Genomic DNA, 19,428 nt, shown 5'->3' with positions numbered 1-19,428 from the left:
CTATTGTGAGTTGTATAACAGGTAATTTATGAATTTTTGAATCTTGTCTGTAGTGTGTATCTCGTCTGTACAAGAACGTATTTTCAACACATCTAAGCCAAATCTTGGGGCGTAGAGGGACTGAGGGCGTTAATTTAACTTCGACATTTCCATGCATATATTACTGATTACTGGTGATAGAAGTGAACCCATGACTAGGTCGTCTGGTTTGTTGGTAGTATCTATCTTCATGTTGGAAGGAAGAAGGTTGTGAGCTCTGTTATTATGGACATTGTCAGTTGGATGAGTTCCTTAAGAGTTCTATTATTTTAAAATTTTTACTGGACTGCCAAATGTTTTCAAAGGTTTGAACTTAGAGAAGAGGTTGGATACATCAAAGCTGATCATTGTGTCTTGTGAGATTATAGTGGTTGCTTCTATAACTTCTACAATGTGAGCTGAGTAAGGATGTTAACGGTGATATTATGTCTATTAGATATCTAATTAAAGGGTAACATGATGAATCTGTAACTATCAACCCTAGTGAATAACCTTGTTTGTGAGGTAGTGCTGTGGTAGGTGCTTTTAGTTTCAAGTTTTACTGGTGTTTCTGGACGAGTTCGTTAATTATTTTCTCTGTGCTGGTGCTGGTGTAAGCTAAAGTAAAGTAATGGCCGTTTACAACTAGATCTTGGAGCTTGCCCTCTATTCCTCTATGTCATGATGTATCGCCATCTACAACTAGAGCTTGTAACTTGATGTATTCCTTTACCATGATGTATGGTCGTCAATAGCTAGAGTTTGGAACATGATGTATTCCTTTATGTCATTATGTATGACCGTTTACGAGTGGATCTTAGAGCTTAATGTATTCCTCTATGTCCTGATGTACATAGGTCATTTATTATGTGTTACGGTGAAATTTATTCCTTTATTTCTACAGTTTCTGCTGATGGTTGGTTAGTTAGGTTTATTACTGTGTGTTTAGGTTTTTAACAGCGTTATGAAACAATACGATTATAAACAATACAAACTGGATCCAATGGAAGGCAAAATATATATAACATCTCTTGTAGCTGTGGACTCCAATACAGTAGAGAAATAGAAAGACCAATAAAGGATACGTCAATAAAAACACAAGATTCTGCAGTACCAATCTATCAGCAGTATCAGTCAACCGTGACAAAAAAAAACATTCAATAGAGTAGTGAAAAAACAATGAGATACGAGAAACACACGAGAAGAAGGAACAGATAAAAAGCCTTTAAATTCACCTAGTTGGTAAAACACTCCGCTAAGCTAGAAGAGAAACCATCAAAATGTGGGAAACCATCTAACGAGGGGAATCCAAGACAAGTTTATAATACATTAGTCTTCCTAAAAAGAAAGCCCAGAATCGAATATCAACCACTACAACCACAGAAGTAATCAGAAATACAAATGAAGCAATAATTGATAAACACGTTATCAAAAAACCCAAATCAGAAATATGAATCTTGCAATAACTGAAACAAAATATTAATAATCAGTTAGAAATATGAATCTTGCAGTAACCGACACACAATATTAATAATCAGTTAGAAATATGAAGCAAGCAGTAACTAACACGAAATAGCAATAATTAGTTAGAAATACAAACAAAGCAGCTGATACAAAATATCCATAATCAGTTAGAAATATATATCAAACAGTAACTGACACAAAATATCAAGAAGCCGAGAGGAAATAAAACTCTAGAAAGACGGTCAATCTTATGATGGCTTCTTTGAATTTTCTCGTTAAAATGTCATTAGGTGGTTCTGTGATACTTCCGTTAATTACACCTCTCACTAACCATTTCGTGTTAGAGTAGTGATTTGCATCCTGCAAAGAAAACATTATAAATATAATAAAACAATGAAAAGATTTTAGTGTTAAGTACATCATAGCGAACTAGCAGTGGAAAACGTAGAGGTGTTTCATGATTTTAACATATGTTTTCATGTAACAACATATTCATATATCAGATAAATTAAGAGAGAGAGAGACACACTACTATCACCTAATAATTCCTCATTATATATTCAAAATAATGTATTTAAGAATGTGTCAGTGTTTTCGTTACTAAGTTAATATTATTTGCTGGAACAAAATACACCATCAGATATTTATGTTTCGAATGTAAATTTTCTTCTTTCCTCCAATCGCTTGGTTAGTTAAGTAAAACCATATAAAAATCTTGCGATATCATCAATCTGAAGAGGTCGTACTAACGAAAATTTGTAAACTTTCAAGTGATGAAAAAGGTTTTATATTTATATATTGTGGGAAATTCATTTGTAGTGGTGCTATTAACAAAAATTTGGAAGTTAGAAGTGATGAAACCGGGGTTTCTGCTTACATATTGTAAGATAGTCATTCTGTTGTGGTACTACTAACGAAAATTTGGAAAGTTAGAAGTGATTATACCGGGGTTTCTATTTCTAAACACCATTTAAATGTTCTTTTTTTAATGAAGAGGATTGATATTTCCTACTCTTTTTTTTTTTGAAAATTTATTAGACAAAAAGCTAAGCTAAAGTTACTAAATGTTTGTTCTTTGCTAATACAAATTGTTTCCATGGTTAAAGAATGAAAAATGAAACTTATTTCAAGACTTAAAATTCGTACATAGTTGAAATAAATTTACCTTTACTTTGTCCACATTAAGTCTTAAAGGTGAAACCTTGTGTTCCATAAAAGCAATGACTAGAGCATATTCTAGTAGAGTAGTAAATACGAAGCCAATGCAAGACATCATCCAGATATTCAAAGCAATCACGTAGGAGACAGAAGGCATCTTGCTTTGATATTGCTGTGTCACGAGAGCCAGAAGTGACGTCACACTCAGAGTCACTCTTGCGGGATACGCATCAGCTGGAATCCAGAAGGTTAGGAAAGACGTGCTTACGATAAGAATGCTGGGAATGAACTTGTTGATTAGAAAGTATCCAAAACGTCTAGAAAGTCTGAAGTGTCCAGCCAAACAAGAGAAAGTTCCTGAAAGCATACAAAATCCAGCGAAGGATAAAACAACGTGAAGGATAAAGAATATAGTTCAGTAGTGGAGAAAAAACGAGTATAACAAAACTATATACATACAGAATAACGAGGAAGAGAGAGATAAAAGACGGTAGTGGTGAGAAAGTAGATTCTGAACAACAAATACATTAGTAGTGGAGAAAAGCAGTGAAAAACCAATAAAGACTGGTGGTACTAGCGGAAAAACTCCCCACAAAGAACAAAAGTAGTAGTAGGGAAAGAGAAAAATAGTGAGAAGAATAAAACTAGTGAGAGAAGGAGAAAAACAAATAAAATTACTGTGAGAAGGACAAAACGGGAATTAGAACAATAAGAAAAACAATGAGTAGTAAAAACAGTGGAAAAAATACAGTTGTATGGTTTCTATTGTTGGGCAAGTTCTTTTGGATTATTCGATATAAAGTTATGCAAATTCCAGTCCACTCACTATAAGCTCTACAGGTTTGCTTAAGTAATGTTCACTGATTGGCTTAAGTTCACAGTTGACGATAATACAGCAATCTCACTTGCAATATTCTCTTGCACGTATAATATTTTCTTTATCTCTAGCACTTCATCACAACAAAAACTCAATATGAACAAAACTGAAATAACTGTTTAATTGGCTGCTAGTGACAGACAAACTGACTAAAACATTTCGCTACATCAATAACACATAAATCACTGCAATAGACTCCCAAATCAATAATCTGTACTACAGCTATAATCGTTTCCTAATCTTTCTAAAAGGTTCTAATCACTAAGCTTTGCCCACCATGTGATATGAAAACTCCCTCTAAACAAACAATAATAAGAATGTTTGAATTTCAAAGCACAGCTTAAGAATCTAACCCATCCCTGGATTATAAAGTCCCTTGATCATACACACAGAAATCATTGGGAATCCTTTGATCACACACACAGAAATCATATTAGAAATTCTTTGATCACACACACACAGAAATCATTGGGAATCCTTTGATCATACACACAGAAATCATTGGGAATCCTTTGATCACACACACAGAAATCATATTAGAAATTCTTTGATCACACACACACATAAATTATTGGAAATCCTTTGATCACACACACAGAAATCATTGTCATTTCGTACATAAAGCTTAAACTTCCACGATTAACAATAAAGTAACTATTGACAATTAACAATATTAATATTCATAAATATACATTTATCCCAATTATGAAATGATTAATTAGATGTGTCAAAAAAGTTGCAGTTATATTATTGATTAACAAAATATATTTTTCTTTACTCATTTATTCACTAAATTGTTCTTTCACCAAATCTTTTAGGTCATTTTCTTTAACGTGGTTTATGGTGTAAAGATGGAATGACCTCTTGGCCTTTATCAGCACTTACTGTTTTATCAAGGAAGGTTATTTTTTTAGGTAGATGGATGAAGAAATACACTTATCGCCGTATCCTTGGTAATACTCTAGAAGTAGTTTCAACAGACTTTCAGTAGGTTGACTTAAGCACTCCAAAGTTAAACATTTCGTCATTCTTCTACCAATGTAACTTCAGAGAAGACCATGTTAGATTATTTTTGGTTTGAAATGCCTGTCCTATTGGAATCCACTCTAGTTTCAACAGACTTTCAGCAGGTTGAATGATGTACTTCGAAACTAACCATTTAGTCATTCTTCTACTAAAAAATCATATTGGATGATCTTTGGTTTGGAATGCCCACCTTCTTGGAATATTTCCACAGTAGAGTGACTTCCAGCTTTCTTTTTGCTGGAACTTTATGACCACTTGCTTACTTTATCCTCAGAGGCAATTTCTCATCCTTCATAACCAGCTCAGATTGAACAAGGGTGGTTGTAGAACCAGTGTCAATCAATATGTTGCAAGGCTTCCCATCAATGTACTCACAGACTTGAGAGTTGGCTTCTTTATATAATTCACTCCTTACCCTAAATCGGGCAGGTGGATTATTCTTATCTTGAAGATATCGTCTCCTTCATCCATATTAATTTATAGCAGTTTTCTTTTCCCGTAAGCCTATAGGTTCCTACTGCTTAATACTATGAGTTCTTGTAGAACTCAACCAGAGAAAGTTAATGTTTCTATAACATTGGGTTCTATAATCTTGTAATTCATGGATGATGTCTTTAGTTGTTTATCTCCAACTTTATTTTATTTAATATCTATTTTCAAATGATCTTCTACTTTAATTTAGTCCAATTTGCATGTCCTCATTAACTATGGCACCTATACATTGATCATATGATAACAAATCTATCATTTCATATGGAGAATATGGATAAGATAATTGTGCAAATATTTCCACACCTTCAGCACTTACAGCTTCCAATGCTCCTTAACTTAACTTTAAAATCGTCTTTCTGGTGTGACACTCTAAATATGTTGTGGCTGTCAGTTGGTAGGTTGTTTCATGTAATTACAGTGCATCCTTTCAAATGTGCAGTAAGATGAAAAGCTCGCTGTTTCATAAATTTTCGAAATAATTTTGAACTGCACCTTGTATGCTTTCCTTGATTCTTTTCTGCCATAATTTGTTGGTTTTGGATTGGGTGATGCTGTTGAACTGGCTTGCATACTTCATATTGAGGTAGTACTGTAACTGGAGTAATCCACGAAATTGGAATAACAGCAGTAGTGACATTAGTACACTAGATGGGTTCTCCCATTTCATGTTGCATAGTTAATGGTGTTTGAGATTAAAAGCTTTGAGCAGATTCAAATACAAGTATGACTGGTTTGATCATCGGATCTGTCAGTTCAGTTTACATAGGCTTTATCTTAGTAGTAATATTCTTTTGCCCATCACTGATATTTTAATACTTTCCATTACACAGATTTCTCTTAGAGTAAATGGGCAGGGCCCACTAAACAGGAGGTCAAAAACAAACACTGTGCCACAGAGTATGGGTGTTTCTCTTTGAACTCCGGCTTTATTCATCACAAAGAAAGGGACAATACTGTTACGTATCTGCTTGTTTGATAATTTCCGGTATAAATTCTTTCCGAGGAACTTCAGCGATACAAGTCCCTTCTTGATTAAGCCAGTTTATTATTTCTCGACACAAACTTTTAGTACACAATAATTCCACTGTCAATACGTTTCTCGTCACTTTAAACTTAACTACTTTTATAATATACGCTATAAATCACAGCGATTCACAATCTCGATAACTTTGCTCCCTACGAATACAAACACACACTTTATATTACCGTCACCACTGTTCGCTTCTTTAATTATCTATATATCGCTGGCTTCTCTGCCAGGCTTATATACCAACGAAGGTGGCGTCTCGAATGCACTCGGGCCTCCCCGATCATTCATGATCATTCGAGCAACCTCACGCACGCTACCAGAGACAAACGCGCCAGCAGCGTCACGTGACTTCCGCTGTCGTACCAATACATTCAAAGAACAATACAAATCAAAAGCAAGTTTTTGCTATACAAACATGGAATAGGCCAGAGAAATAGTGTGAAATAATCTTTAATAGCTTTCTCTCAGCAGTTCAGTATGAGTCCCTACTCCCTGTGTGAAAAGGACGGAAAAGCTAAAACTTGAAGTTGAAATAAAATCCTCAAAGTTAAGAAAAGAAAATCTAAAACTAATTATAGCTAACTCTCCTCTATCTGTCTAAATAATAAAAGAGAGCCTGGCTTTTTATAATAAAAAAAACAAAACAACAAAGCCGGGCTGTTCATGGCCCACATATCACTCACGTGACTCTAGTACACTCTCACTCTTGCAAAGGAGTAAAGAAGCCCAGGGTGGCCAGTACCCACTTTGTTGGTAGAAAATACAGCTGTCTATCACGAATGAAGTGATATCCATGTTTTCCACAAGAAAACACGTTTAATGACCAATGAGAGTGAATCTGGCCCTAATTGTAGTAAGGAAACATGGAGTTGCTTACTTGATGATGTTCTATGTTCAAACTCAATTTAAAGAAATATATAAATTAAAAACATTTGCATGTTACTTAATGGGGTATCAAACATATAATACCGTGCTGTATCATATTTTCTCTTTATTTTCAGGTCGACTCGGCCATCCGCGAAACAACAAAGAAAATCAATCAAGCTTTAATCGTGTTTCAAAAAAGATCATCCTCACCCCAGTGAAACACTTGCCTAATAATACAACCCTGTTAAATGGCAAAAACAATCTTACAATATAATAAAAAAAAAAATTTATAGTGATGAAAGAAAGAAAAGGCCTTATTACTTTTTGCATACTTTAAACAAATATAAGAGTAAAATACACGGAAAAAGATCCCTTAACATATATATATACATGCATGAAGCACGAAAAATAAGTCATTTAAACATATAAAATATAACTTTACTTGAAATATGCAAATTGCAATCATACAAAATAGCTCTTTAACACAAAATCCTAATATAACTGTAAATAAACCCTTTGCTACCTGAAAACACAGGAAAAATAAGAAACAAAAGAACATTTCTTGTACATATTGAAAATCTAAAATACACAGAAAACAGAACCCTTGTCATCAGCATAGAACACAAGTAAAAACTTTAAATTAAACAAAACACACTTAACCAAAGTTATTGACCCGTGTACATATGGAAAAATTTACATATGAACATCACATGAATACTCAAATATTCTTCATAAAAATACATGTGTATAAAACTAATTACATAACAATTAATTAAATAAATAAGTCGTTACAATATACGTACATATACAAATTTAGTAATAATGTTTGAGTGAATTACCCATAGGAGCGCTGACAATGAATTTTCCAACTTAGCCATGTTGGTCTGGCAAATAATCTCTCTGGCTCTTACAAGAGTCTTACGAATTCTCACTCTCTTACTGAAGTTGGCACACATCTTCCTCCAGCTGCGTCGGTGACTTTTCATGTTTTAGCAGATGTTCTTCCTTGCAATTATATGATGGCCAGGCCTCTGCCTACCTGGCTGCCTGCTCTTGCCACTTTGAAACCACAAACTACTTCAGCATGAGTCATTCTTTACTTTCAGTTGGAGGCCTGTGTGAGAGCTCTAACTTTTCAATCCAAACAAAATACAAAAAAACTTTAAAATTAAAAGAAACAGATCCAGCTAATGAGGTTGATATCCATATAAAGATGGATGATGTTGATACTTTCACTGTCCTCACCGTTGGTGTAGTCATTAAAATGGCTTCTGAAGTGGTGACAGGTAATTGACCATCAGATCTATTGATGGTTAATTACATAGATTGAAACTGTGAAAAGGTCCTGCTGGAAAGATGAAGGTAATGGCCCTAACAAAGATGCACATGCATTGCGTGACAGTGATTCTTCTTGATTAAACACTTTTCAATGAGGCACTTATAGGTTTTTGCTCCGAGGCTTCGCCTTCATCTTAATTGATTTATACCTGGAGTTGCTTGGCTGATTGCTAATATATTCATTCTCGTTTGCCAAGATAGATTCTGAAGTGGTGGCATGACCTGCTGAACTGTGATGGCTAGTGATTTTGGGGGTTTCAGAGTCCTGAGGGCTATCCTGTCGGCAGTCTCAAACAGTCTTTATTTCTGATGCATTGTTATTGCCAAGCAATGCATCTTCACCCATAGAGTCTGCTGTGTGGAAGATAAGGTTAGCTCCTGGAATGGTTGGCAAGGTGTGATACTCAGGAACATTATAAAACTCTTTAAATAGAACATTTTCAATATAATTACCTTTCACTCTTGTATAGTTCAGTGGAATTTGAAGTTCAATGAAGACAATAACTTCTCACAACTGACTGGTTGAAAATAAAAATAGCCAGAATGTTTAACAATTTTATTTTAAATATTAAAAGGCAAGATTGAAAAGGTAGAGTCTAACAAACTCCGGATGGTCGGGAAAATTCGATCCAAAGAGTGGGTTAAAGCTACAATGGTCTGGTTATAGAAATACTCTGCCCTAAAATACATCTTAAAAGCTGAGAACCAAAAAAAAGAACAAATTGTTGGTCAAAGGTACTATGTCTACAGGCTTATGTATACTTACATGTATCCTATCTGTAGAATATGATCCTAACTACCTGTGGAAAGATCAGTTGATACAGACATCCTTCAGTCTCATGCTTGATATAAATTATAGTCGCACCCTTCGAGGCCAGGATTATCATGGATATCGTGGAATACCATTATGTTACCCCTTTACTCTCTGGTTGTTATATAAAACAGAGTCTAGGTCTGGTAGGAAAGAAATAGGAGAGGAGCGAGACTGCAGATATATATACCCACACTAGTGGCCAAAATAGATTGAACACCATATTGCCACTAACCTAATTTTTCCAACCATAGATATTCATTATCACCAAATATCTCCTGCTTGGCTTTTCTCATATAAAGGTTTAGTAGAAAAAAAAGCAACTACAAAACTAAACCATATGGGTGTCACTTCTTGCACCTGGCCCTACACACATAGTCTGCACTTTTATGCATAATGACTGAAACTTTTAGTGAAATAATATTAAGCAAATGTTCAGAAAACTCTTCTCTTTGAAATATTTCCATCTGAATGACTGAAGATATTTAAACATAGTCAACTAAAACAATGAGTGCAACAAAATTGTGTTTGTTGTGTTACATGTTACTGTTTGTAAATTTTACCAAATCTCTCACATTTCAATTCAAACTACCTGAAATGTTTCTGGCCAACATTCGCAAAACAATAGGTGAAATCTTGTTTTCATGCAAAAGCAGCATGAGCCTAACCATTAATCTTATCTCTTTCAATAAAATTCATTACCTGCTGAATATTTTAATGTCAAAAACTGAATAATTCTAGTACTTGTATTAATGAAAACTACAGGTCTGCTGTACCATCGTAACTCCGGGTATTAAAATTCACAAAATATTCTAGTGTTCTCATTCAAATGTTATTCTCTTTAATCAACTTATTTTGTGTTACAAAACACTCACCAAATGACTTTGTGTAACTCTTCATATATGTGTGCAACCCCTCACTCACACATACACAAATACACACGTATGTATATATATATACATGTATATCGCTATATACATATGTCTCAAACTTTTATATCTCATCACATACACTAATTGCTGTCAGCAGACCACCTCAGATTGTATGCAATTATCATTGTAATTGAATTAGACAATATTTGTTGATAGTCATGATACTGCATATTGTGAGTGGGGAAATTCAACAGTATTTTATAGACATCACTAAATAATTAATCACCAGCAATATTTAGCTACTCTTGGGCATTTCATCTACTATTATCATCACAAGACTAAATAATGGTCATGTTAGTATACTCTCAAAATAACCTTTGCCAAATACAATAGCTCACAGTAAATGTGCTTTTAATATACGAAATAGTAGCCAACCATGAACCATTAGGATACTGTATACATGAGTTGATCAACTCACACACCAAATCTACTTTCTTCAATGGCAAAGAATTCTGCTTCTTCACTGCACAAGGAGAAGTTATTTACATTCAAGTGTACAGTTCAGAGTCCCTCGAGCACCCTGTGATCTATTCTAGAGAACTGGTACCACTCAACCAGTGGTACTGATTCTTGCAAAATTTTGTACTATCGTTTGGCTGTCAGAAATCACTCAATAACTCAGAATGCAAGGATCACAAAGCTCTTTCAATCATTGATTTCTCGACCAATTGAATGTTCTATCTTGTGGTATCAAAGTGGTATTCACAAAATGTAGTCAATGTATTTTGTCAGGAATTACCACCTGATAGCTCAAAAGGCAAAGAATGACACTTCATTCATGTAATCGCTTTGCCAACCAATTAGCAATTATAGCTTGCAGTTTCACTCAATGTAATGATCAGAAGGCCTGCAGCAGCATCTCAGCTAGCCAATGCAGCTGTGGTATTGCTCCTCTTTATTCAAACCTGTCTAAGAAAGTGGTCCAGACCTTCCTTGGCCACACCTTTAAACATCAGAGGAGAGAACTGCCACACCTCAAAAACAGTTACCCATGATTTTGGTATAAGTCTCTTATTAGCAGGTTCGTAGTCCACAATGGCCTAAAGATTTCTGTATTTATAGGTGCAGAGAAGAAGGCTGGTGTCAGGAGCCCTATACTCAGATGAGTGTTAGCTCCTGACCCCAGAGTTACGTACTATAGTGGTAGGTCTCCTATTGACCCTGCATGATCCCAGATTACTCTGCAGTCTCTGGTTGCCTTGGCAGTGTGCCTACCATCGCAGTGAGGCTCTCTACTGCCACAAAGATGATCACCCTGACACATAAGTGCCCATTGTCTCACCTGTTCGCGAAACAGCTCCTGTTGGTGAATATAGTCCATCAACAGCACCTTACGATTCTTTCTTGACTTGACAATATGCCTCCAATCATGAAGAGGCTCTCTGCTGTTCCACAGAGGACTTTCTTCACCCGTGAGTGCCTGCTGCAAAACAGCTCCTTCCCTCTCCACTAGCAGTGCTTTGTGTCCCTTTGTTATAATTGCGAGGGATACAACCAAAAATGAGGCTCTACTGTTTTGGCTGGAAAATGCCTAGTGGTCTTTCAGAGAACACCCCACTTGGTATTGAATTCACCTGGCCATGCATCAGCACGACATTCTTCAGTTCCTCATATGTTAAGGCTCAACCTCAGAGACAGAACTATTCTTGGTACCTCAAATAAGTTCACTTATTCTTCCCAGGTCAGTAACAGCAGGATGATAGCCATCAGGGACCTTTCCAGCATCTTCAAAACTCCATTATAATATGATAATCCCCCAAACCTGACCACACCTCGTCATGACTGACTCTTCCTCCAAATTATTTATCCTTCTGCTTTTGAAAAATCCACCGATTCGAAGTCTTGACACACTCACTAGAAAATGGAAGAGTACACACATTCATTCAGGTACAAGAAACCTCTGCAATGATAGTATTTATGGTAATGGCACGAAATATTTTTTCTCCCTACCTACATTGTGGTATTTTAAATTACATGGACATGTTACATAGTATGGGTAAGTTTGAAGTTCAACTTTAATCGTCAGAAACAAAAAACAATATACGAACAGCACAAGTCAAGAATATTTACTTAAAACACAATCAAAGTACAACACAAAAGAAGGGCAAGTGTCATTTCTATAACACTTCAGTCCTTCATTAATTACTTCATGTACTCTCTTATATTTTTTTATAATCTTTCCATCCTTTACTGGTGTCCCTAAATACTTCCCTTTTACTTCACTGATGTCATTTTGTCTCTTTCCTATAGTTTCCTGTTATTTTCCCTTGATTAAATTGATTTTTTCGTATGACTTGTTCTCGTGATTCGGCTTTTAAATCTTTTTCATTTTCTTCTAATTGCCCACAGTGGCTCAGCAGTAAGTTTGCAGGCATAACAAACACCTGTTTTTTATATCAGTGATGAGCAGATCACAGATAATCATTGTGTATCTTTGTGCTTAACAATAATCAGTCCAATCCAATTCTTGTAATTTTCTGTCCTTTTATTTTTGGTCTAATTTTAATAACCTGTCTCTTTCTTCCATTGTTTCATTAATTCCAGAAATCTCTGATCCTGCTTCTTTCTTATTTTTATTTATTTCCACCAAATAATCTCACTCCTGACACAAATGTATTGTTGGTCGATTCTTTTGAATTATTTGATAAGAATAAGAATTTAAAATTCACATATAAATAACAGAAGTGTATTTCTCTGACTTTAAGTTCTACAACTTAACTAAACTAACGCTCACTAATACGCCTATATAGCAATTTTAATTACTTTCTAGCTTCTTTAGGCTTTAAGCTTGGCATGGCCTGGTGCTTAGGGCGCTCAACTAGTAATATGCGTGTCACGGGTTCAAATCATGTCACTGAACATATTCACCCTTTCAGCTGTGACAGTCAATTCCGTTATTCATTGGTAAAAGAAGTACCCCAACATTTGGCGATGGGTAGTTTTGACTAGCTGCCTTATCTTTATTCAACCAGGACAGCTAGCACAGATAGCCCTCGTGTAGCTTTGCATGGAACTGGTGCTTCGTTGCATACAAAAAACTGAAATAGCTAAACGGTTGATAGCAACAAATTAATTAAACTCGGTGACTCAATAATAAATCAATCATTGCAACAGGCTCAGAAGTCAATAATCTTAATGTAACTTCTTCATATACATCTCAAATAGTTTTCTAAACTTTTCATTAAGCCACGTCTATCACGTAATGTAAAAACTCCTTATAAACAAACAATGATACAGGTATCTAAATTAAATGGTGGTTAGGGTGGTGTTGACTAGCTCCCTTCCCTCTAATCTATCACTGTTAAATTAAGGACGGTTAACGCAGATAGCCCTCGTGTAGCTTTGTGCGAAATTCAAAACAAACAAACCAAATCAAAATGAAAACATTTTCAGTAATCTCAAAGAGCCTCATCAAAACAGCTGACAGAAGTATACCAAAAGTATCAATAAACAATACTCAAACCAAATGGCAATCAAACACTGGTATAATCAACAAAATAAAAGAACGAAGGAGATTAAGACGAGAATATAAGACAACCGGTGACCCACAAACATAAAGGCAAATAAATATGCTCAGAAACAAAATTAGAAACGACATTAAGCTACTAAAATCACAAAAATTGGACACCTTCTGACACAAATAAACTAAGCACACTCAACACAATAACTTAACAACAGAAGCGGAACACGACTACACAACAAAACTTATCAGACCCATCAACGTAGTAGAAGTACAAGAAAACATAAAACTTTTAAAAAACAGTGCACCAGGACAGGACAAAATTCAAAACACATTACTCAAGAAAGGCCCTCTGAGATTATTAGAACATCTCCCATCTTTATACAACTTATCTCTAAAAACAGGATACATACCAACAGGCCGATGTTTTTATGTTCCAGAAGGAAGGTAAACAGTAAATAACCTTGAACATTACAGGCCCATAAGTCTAACAAGCAATCTAGAACAATTACTTGAAGAACTCATAAATAGTAGACTCATAAATTACCTTGAAACTAAATCAATACTCCCAGAAATACAAAATGGCTTCCGAAAAGCAAGTCAAACAACAGATCATCTCATAAAATTAACGGAAGAAATAATACAGTCTCATGCTTCCTAGATGTTGGAAAAACATTAGGTAAGGTATGAAATCAGGTATAATCTCTCCAAACTGCGACTCCCCGTAGAAATTATTCATTGAGTTTCTAACTTCCTGGAAGCTAGGTGCATGAGAGTAAATGTTGAAGGCGCCTACTCCGAGTGCTGCACTCCGGAGGAGGGTGTCTCCCAAGGAGGAGTACTTAGCTCTACCCTATTTATCATGTATGTCAGTGACATGCCTCCCAAAGACCCAAACCACACTTTTTGCTCACAGTTCGCAGATGGTGTTGCAATCTGGAAGAGTGCCCCAAATCCAACAACAACATACAATATATAACCACTATTGAACGAAATAGAATTGTACTGTAATAAGTGGAGAATTAAAATTAATGCGCACAAAACACAACTCATATTATTTACAAAATCATACAAAACAAGCGAATTGAGATTACAGTTATATCTAGACTGTACTCTCTTACAGGTAGCAACATCAACAACATTCTTAGGATTACATTTGACTCAAAATTAAACTGGATACCACATATTAATATCATCTAGAGTCCCACGATATCAACAAACTCGGTATTTCTACACAACTATTCAAACATGCCAGCTCTATCAGACAGACTCTTGGATAACTCGCTTCAATATTATAAGAAAAATATTAATAAAAATGAACTGATGAGCAAGCTCTAATTACCTCTCCCCTCTAAACATCATAAATAAGAATCTTACAGGCCAAACAGTGCTAGGCTAACTAAATCCTAGAGACAACCGTAACTTTATTTTAAAAGGGTTTTGTATGTACAAATAGGATTATGTGTGTGTGTGTATATATATGACTGCTAAGTGGAACCGTATTGTGAACGCTGACTAATAGTGCGATCATACATAAGTGAAGCCAGTAAAAGTAAACAAGTTAATATTACCCCATGAATTGGACGTGGTACGAAGAGGATATGTTAATTAAACTGCAGACAATGGACAAAATGTAACATATTGTGAATAATACAACAACAAAGTAACAAGGGTTATTATCTAGGACTCAGTAAAAGTGCTAACAAAATAACAATTTGTGAGAGGGAGAAAGAGGTCTACGACGAACCTGACCCTTCCTGGTCCAAAACATGAAAACACATTACAACTTAATTCAATTTAACTCATAATTCATCTAAGAATATATATATTGCGTTACACTGAACAAATTCAAGACAAACAAATTAAACAAAACAAATCCTAAGTTTAAAAACAATAATAGTTAGAAAAAAATAGTAACAGTGGAGAAAAAAACCAATAAGAACAACAAAAAATAGTAATAGCAGAAGAAAAACAATTAATAGAGAAGAACAAAGAGTTGTAATAGCTCGGAACAAAAACAATCTAGATTAGAGGTAGTTGACAAAAAACAGTGAGAAAACAAAGATATCGGAAGAGAACAGCGAGAAGATTGGTTTGAATTTCGCACAAAGTTACACGAGGGCTATCTGCACTAGTCGTCCCTAATTTAACAGTGAAACACCAGAGGGAAGGCAGCTAGTGATTACCACCCACCCTCAACTCTTGGGCTACTCTTTTACCAACGAATACTGTCACATTATAACGCCCCCACAGCTGAAAGGGTGAGCATATTTGGTGGGACGGGGATTCGAATCCGCGACCCTCAGATTGCGAGTCAAGCGTCCTAACCACTTGGCCATGCCGGGCCCAGTGAAAAGAACAAATAGTAATAATAGTAATATAATAGTAAATCAAATATCTTTCTTACCTATGCTGTATTTCTTGGTACAGTTGGTGAATTTATGGCCCTTGAAGTCGAACTGCGGATGCAGCAAGTTGTTAGTTATTTGAAACTCTTTCCACAACAGAATCACACTGTCAGTTGTATACTGGACTGTTTCACGAATAAAAATACAAAAACATCAACAAATACATGTATTTTTATATCTATACCAGTGTGGTAAAGGCTTATATTTTTGGCCGATTTATTTTCTTATTCGGTGAACAGAGTGAAAAGTCCAGTCCGGGTAACAATAATTCCAGAACTCTCTCTAACAGACGAACTGGTTAAATCATACAGTGGTTACTCTTTAACTGACTCAAGAATCCGTTAACACTCTAGCCTAACTTGCTTTTCACATATGATTCAAATTGTTTCTAAACTCTAGAGAAAATTCCAGTCATTAAAGCCACGTTCATCACGCTACGTTAAACTTCCCTTCAGGTAAACAACAATACAAATTTCTAGGAACGTCTAGATTAAAACTATATGTGTAATTCCATCTTTGAAAAACTGTATGTTAAACATTACATCGGTCGAGTACTTACGGCTCATGACTTCGATACCACATTCTTGCACATCGTGAGGGTAAGATCCCAAGTTCATCTCGCAGCTCAAACTGAGAGACATTCTGGAAAATGAAAACAAGCCTGAAGAACGATGCGTGTTTTTTCATTATTTATAGAAGAGATTTTATTATAATTGTGGCTTAACAAATTGGTGTTATATTACTTTAAACTGGGTTTAAAATTGTATTTTAGAGTAATTTTATTTATCCTTTTTTTTGCTTTGAGTACAAATGTTTAATATCTTCATTGTTTTAGGGAAGGCTTAATATTTTTATTGTTTTAAGGAAGGTTTCATATCTTTATTGTTTCAGGGAAGGTTTAATATATTTATTGTTTCAGGGAATGTTTCATATCTTCATTGTTTTGGGGAAGGTTTCACATCTTCATTGTTTTAGGGAAAGTTTCACATCTTCATTGTTTTAGGGAGGGTTTCATATATTTTTTTATTTCAGGGAAGGTTTCATATCTTCATTGTTTCAGAGAAGGTTTCATATTATTTTTATTTCAGGGAAGGTTTAATATATTTATTGTTTCAGGGAAGGTTTGATATCTTCATTGTTTTAGGGAAGGTTTTACATCTTCATTGTTTTAGGGAAGGTTTAATATATTTATTGATTCAGGGAAGGTTTGATATCTTCATTGTTTTAGGGAAGGTTTGATATCTTTATTGTTTCAGGGAAGGTTGAATATCCCTATTGTCTCAGGGAAAGTTTCATATCTTCATTGTTTTACGGAAGGTTTAATATCTTTATTGTTTCAGGGAAGGTTTCATATCTTCGTTGTTTTAGATAAGGTTTTACGTCTTCATTGTTTTAGGGAAGGTTTAATATCTTTATTGTTTCAGGGAAGGTTTGATATCTTCATTGTTTTAGGGAAGGTTTGATATCTTTATTGTTTCAGGGAAGGTTAAATATCCCTACTGTTTCAGGGAAAGTTTCATATCTTCATTGTATTAGGGAAGGTTTAATATCTTTATTGTTTTAGGAAAGGTTTCCATCTTCATTGTTTTAGAGAAGGTTTTATATATTTTTTATTTCAGGGAAGGTTTAATATCTTTATTGTTTCAGGGAAGGTTTGATATCTTCATTGTTTTAGATAAGGTTTTACATCTTCATTGTTTTAGGGAAGGTTTAATATTTTTATTGTTTCAGGGAAGGTTTGATATCTTCATTTTTTTAGGGAAGGTTTGATATCTTTATTGTTTCAGGGTAGGTTGAATATCCCTACTGTTTCAGGGAAAGTTTCATATCTTCATTGTTTTAGGGAAGGTTTAATATCTTCATTGTTTCAGGAAAGGTTTAATATCTTTATTATGTCAGGAAAGGTTTGATATCTTCATTATTTTAGGAAAGGTTTGATATCTTCATTATTTTAAGAGTGTTGTATTATCTTCATTGTTTTTGAATTGTCTTAATGAAAACTAGTGGATAAGAGCAAACAAATTGAACTTAGACGACATTATGGATAAAATATCCAAAATCATATGTCATTATAGCGATAAAAGCGACACATAAAATAAATTACTCAACAATCGTGGATCAGTATAGAGATTAATAGATACATAAAATAAATTATACAACAACTGTATGTCAGTTCAAAGGTTAAGATGTCACGTGAAAGACATTAACCAACAATAGTTTGTGTGTGTGTCAGTACAAAGATTAAGATGACATATAAAAGAAGTTACTCAACAATCTTGGGTCAGTAAAGAGATTAATAGACAAATAAAATAAATTATACAACAACTTTATGTCAGTTCAAAGGTTAAGATGACATGTGAAAAAAAGTACTTAACAAACACTTATCAACACAGAGATTAATAAAAATGCATTTTGCGTTCTTCTTAAATACAGCAGGCTATATTTTCTAAACAAAGATATTAACTTGCCGTTGCTCGTCAACATCTTTACGTCGTTCCCAAAGCCAGTTTTTTTATCAAAATTATTTAGGAAAGTATAAATACAAACTTTGCGAATGAAGTGCTTTTGTCACAATAAAAAGGAAAAGCTGTGCCACACTAATGAGCTTACAGCAGAGAGGAAGTTTTGTGTCACAACAAATAACTTACTTGGTCATAGAAATTAACTTACAATAAGCAGGAATTGTTTGTGTCATATTAAAATCTTACAGCAGACCATTTTGTAGTACTCAAACTGGGCACTTTGCTGAGATTTAAAATATCCATGTATCATCTTACATGTGAGCAATATGCTGTATCATATGACTTCTGGTGACAAATTAGCCAAATAAGAACAGTCCCATATTATTACTTATGACTCACCTCGCAGCAAAGAAAATTTCGCTATTGTTATAAAGTACCATGTAAGAATAAGGATTAATAATAGTGTGAACGTTTCCTTCTATGGAGTTCTTGAAATATGTGTCTGGCGTCCAGAGGTCGCTTCGCCATCTGTTGTCAAGAATAACTTTGTTGTCAGGGTAGTTGTTGGTAGCGGTGGAGTTCAGTCGATGATCCTTCCAAAACTGATGATAAAATATGTCTGCTTGGTAGACCTGTAAAATTTCTCGTGTCATGAGCTGCTTTAATGCAAGTATTTTCAAACACCCAGTCTGCGAATTAGAGAAACATATTTGGTGGGTAATTTTTCTGTTATTAACTTTGAATAGAGATTTGGACTGCTTGGGATATCTGGAATATGAAATTCCACCAGCATGGCCCAATTTGCACTGGTTTCCTGACTATGAGGGAATAAAGCCGTCATCCAGAATCTTACACACAATACAGTAGTGGCTTCACATGTTGCACAACACAAGATCTGGCTCTTCAGCTCTATAAAACCGTTTGCCTCGTAATTTCAACGAGGTATGCCACATAGATGACCGAGAAAGGCTCAATACAGCTTACTTGCTGATGTAAGAAGACTAAGTGCGATACGTGCCGGAAGTGAACACTTCTACTGTTTTGTGAACGAGGATCACACTTCGGTATCTTTTGGAAGTAGCATG

The 19,428-nt window shown here is 34.9% G+C and overlaps 1 protein-coding gene across 1 annotated transcript; it reads right to left on the bottom strand.

Annotated features, from left to right (window-relative positions):
* Positions 1 to 1,656: 1,656 nt before the first annotated feature.
* On the bottom strand, positions 1,657 to 18,996 carry LOC111087059 (glycine receptor subunit alpha-3-like). Its single transcript, XM_022392313.1, has 5 exons — positions 18,743 to 18,996; positions 16,441 to 16,523; positions 15,881 to 16,006; positions 2,648 to 2,997; positions 1,657 to 1,842 (listed from the first exon to the last, which is right to left on the bottom strand). Exons 1-5 carry the CDS (start codon positions 18,994 to 18,996, stop codon positions 1,687 to 1,689), a joined length of 969 nt encoding a protein of 322 aa, XP_022248021.1. The 3' UTR covers positions 1,657 to 1,686.
* Positions 18,997 to 19,428: the final 432 nt, after the last annotated feature.

The sequence above is a fragment of the Limulus polyphemus genome, unplaced genomic scaffold, assembly GCF_000517525.1.
Source record: "Limulus polyphemus unplaced genomic scaffold, Limulus_polyphemus-2.1.2 Scaffold1694, whole genome shotgun sequence".
Lineage (NCBI taxonomy): Eukaryota > Metazoa > Arthropoda > Merostomata > Xiphosura > Limulidae > Limulus > Limulus polyphemus.
Note: the sequence above shows the minus strand (reverse complement) of the source record. Positions and strands in the feature narration are given on the sequence as shown.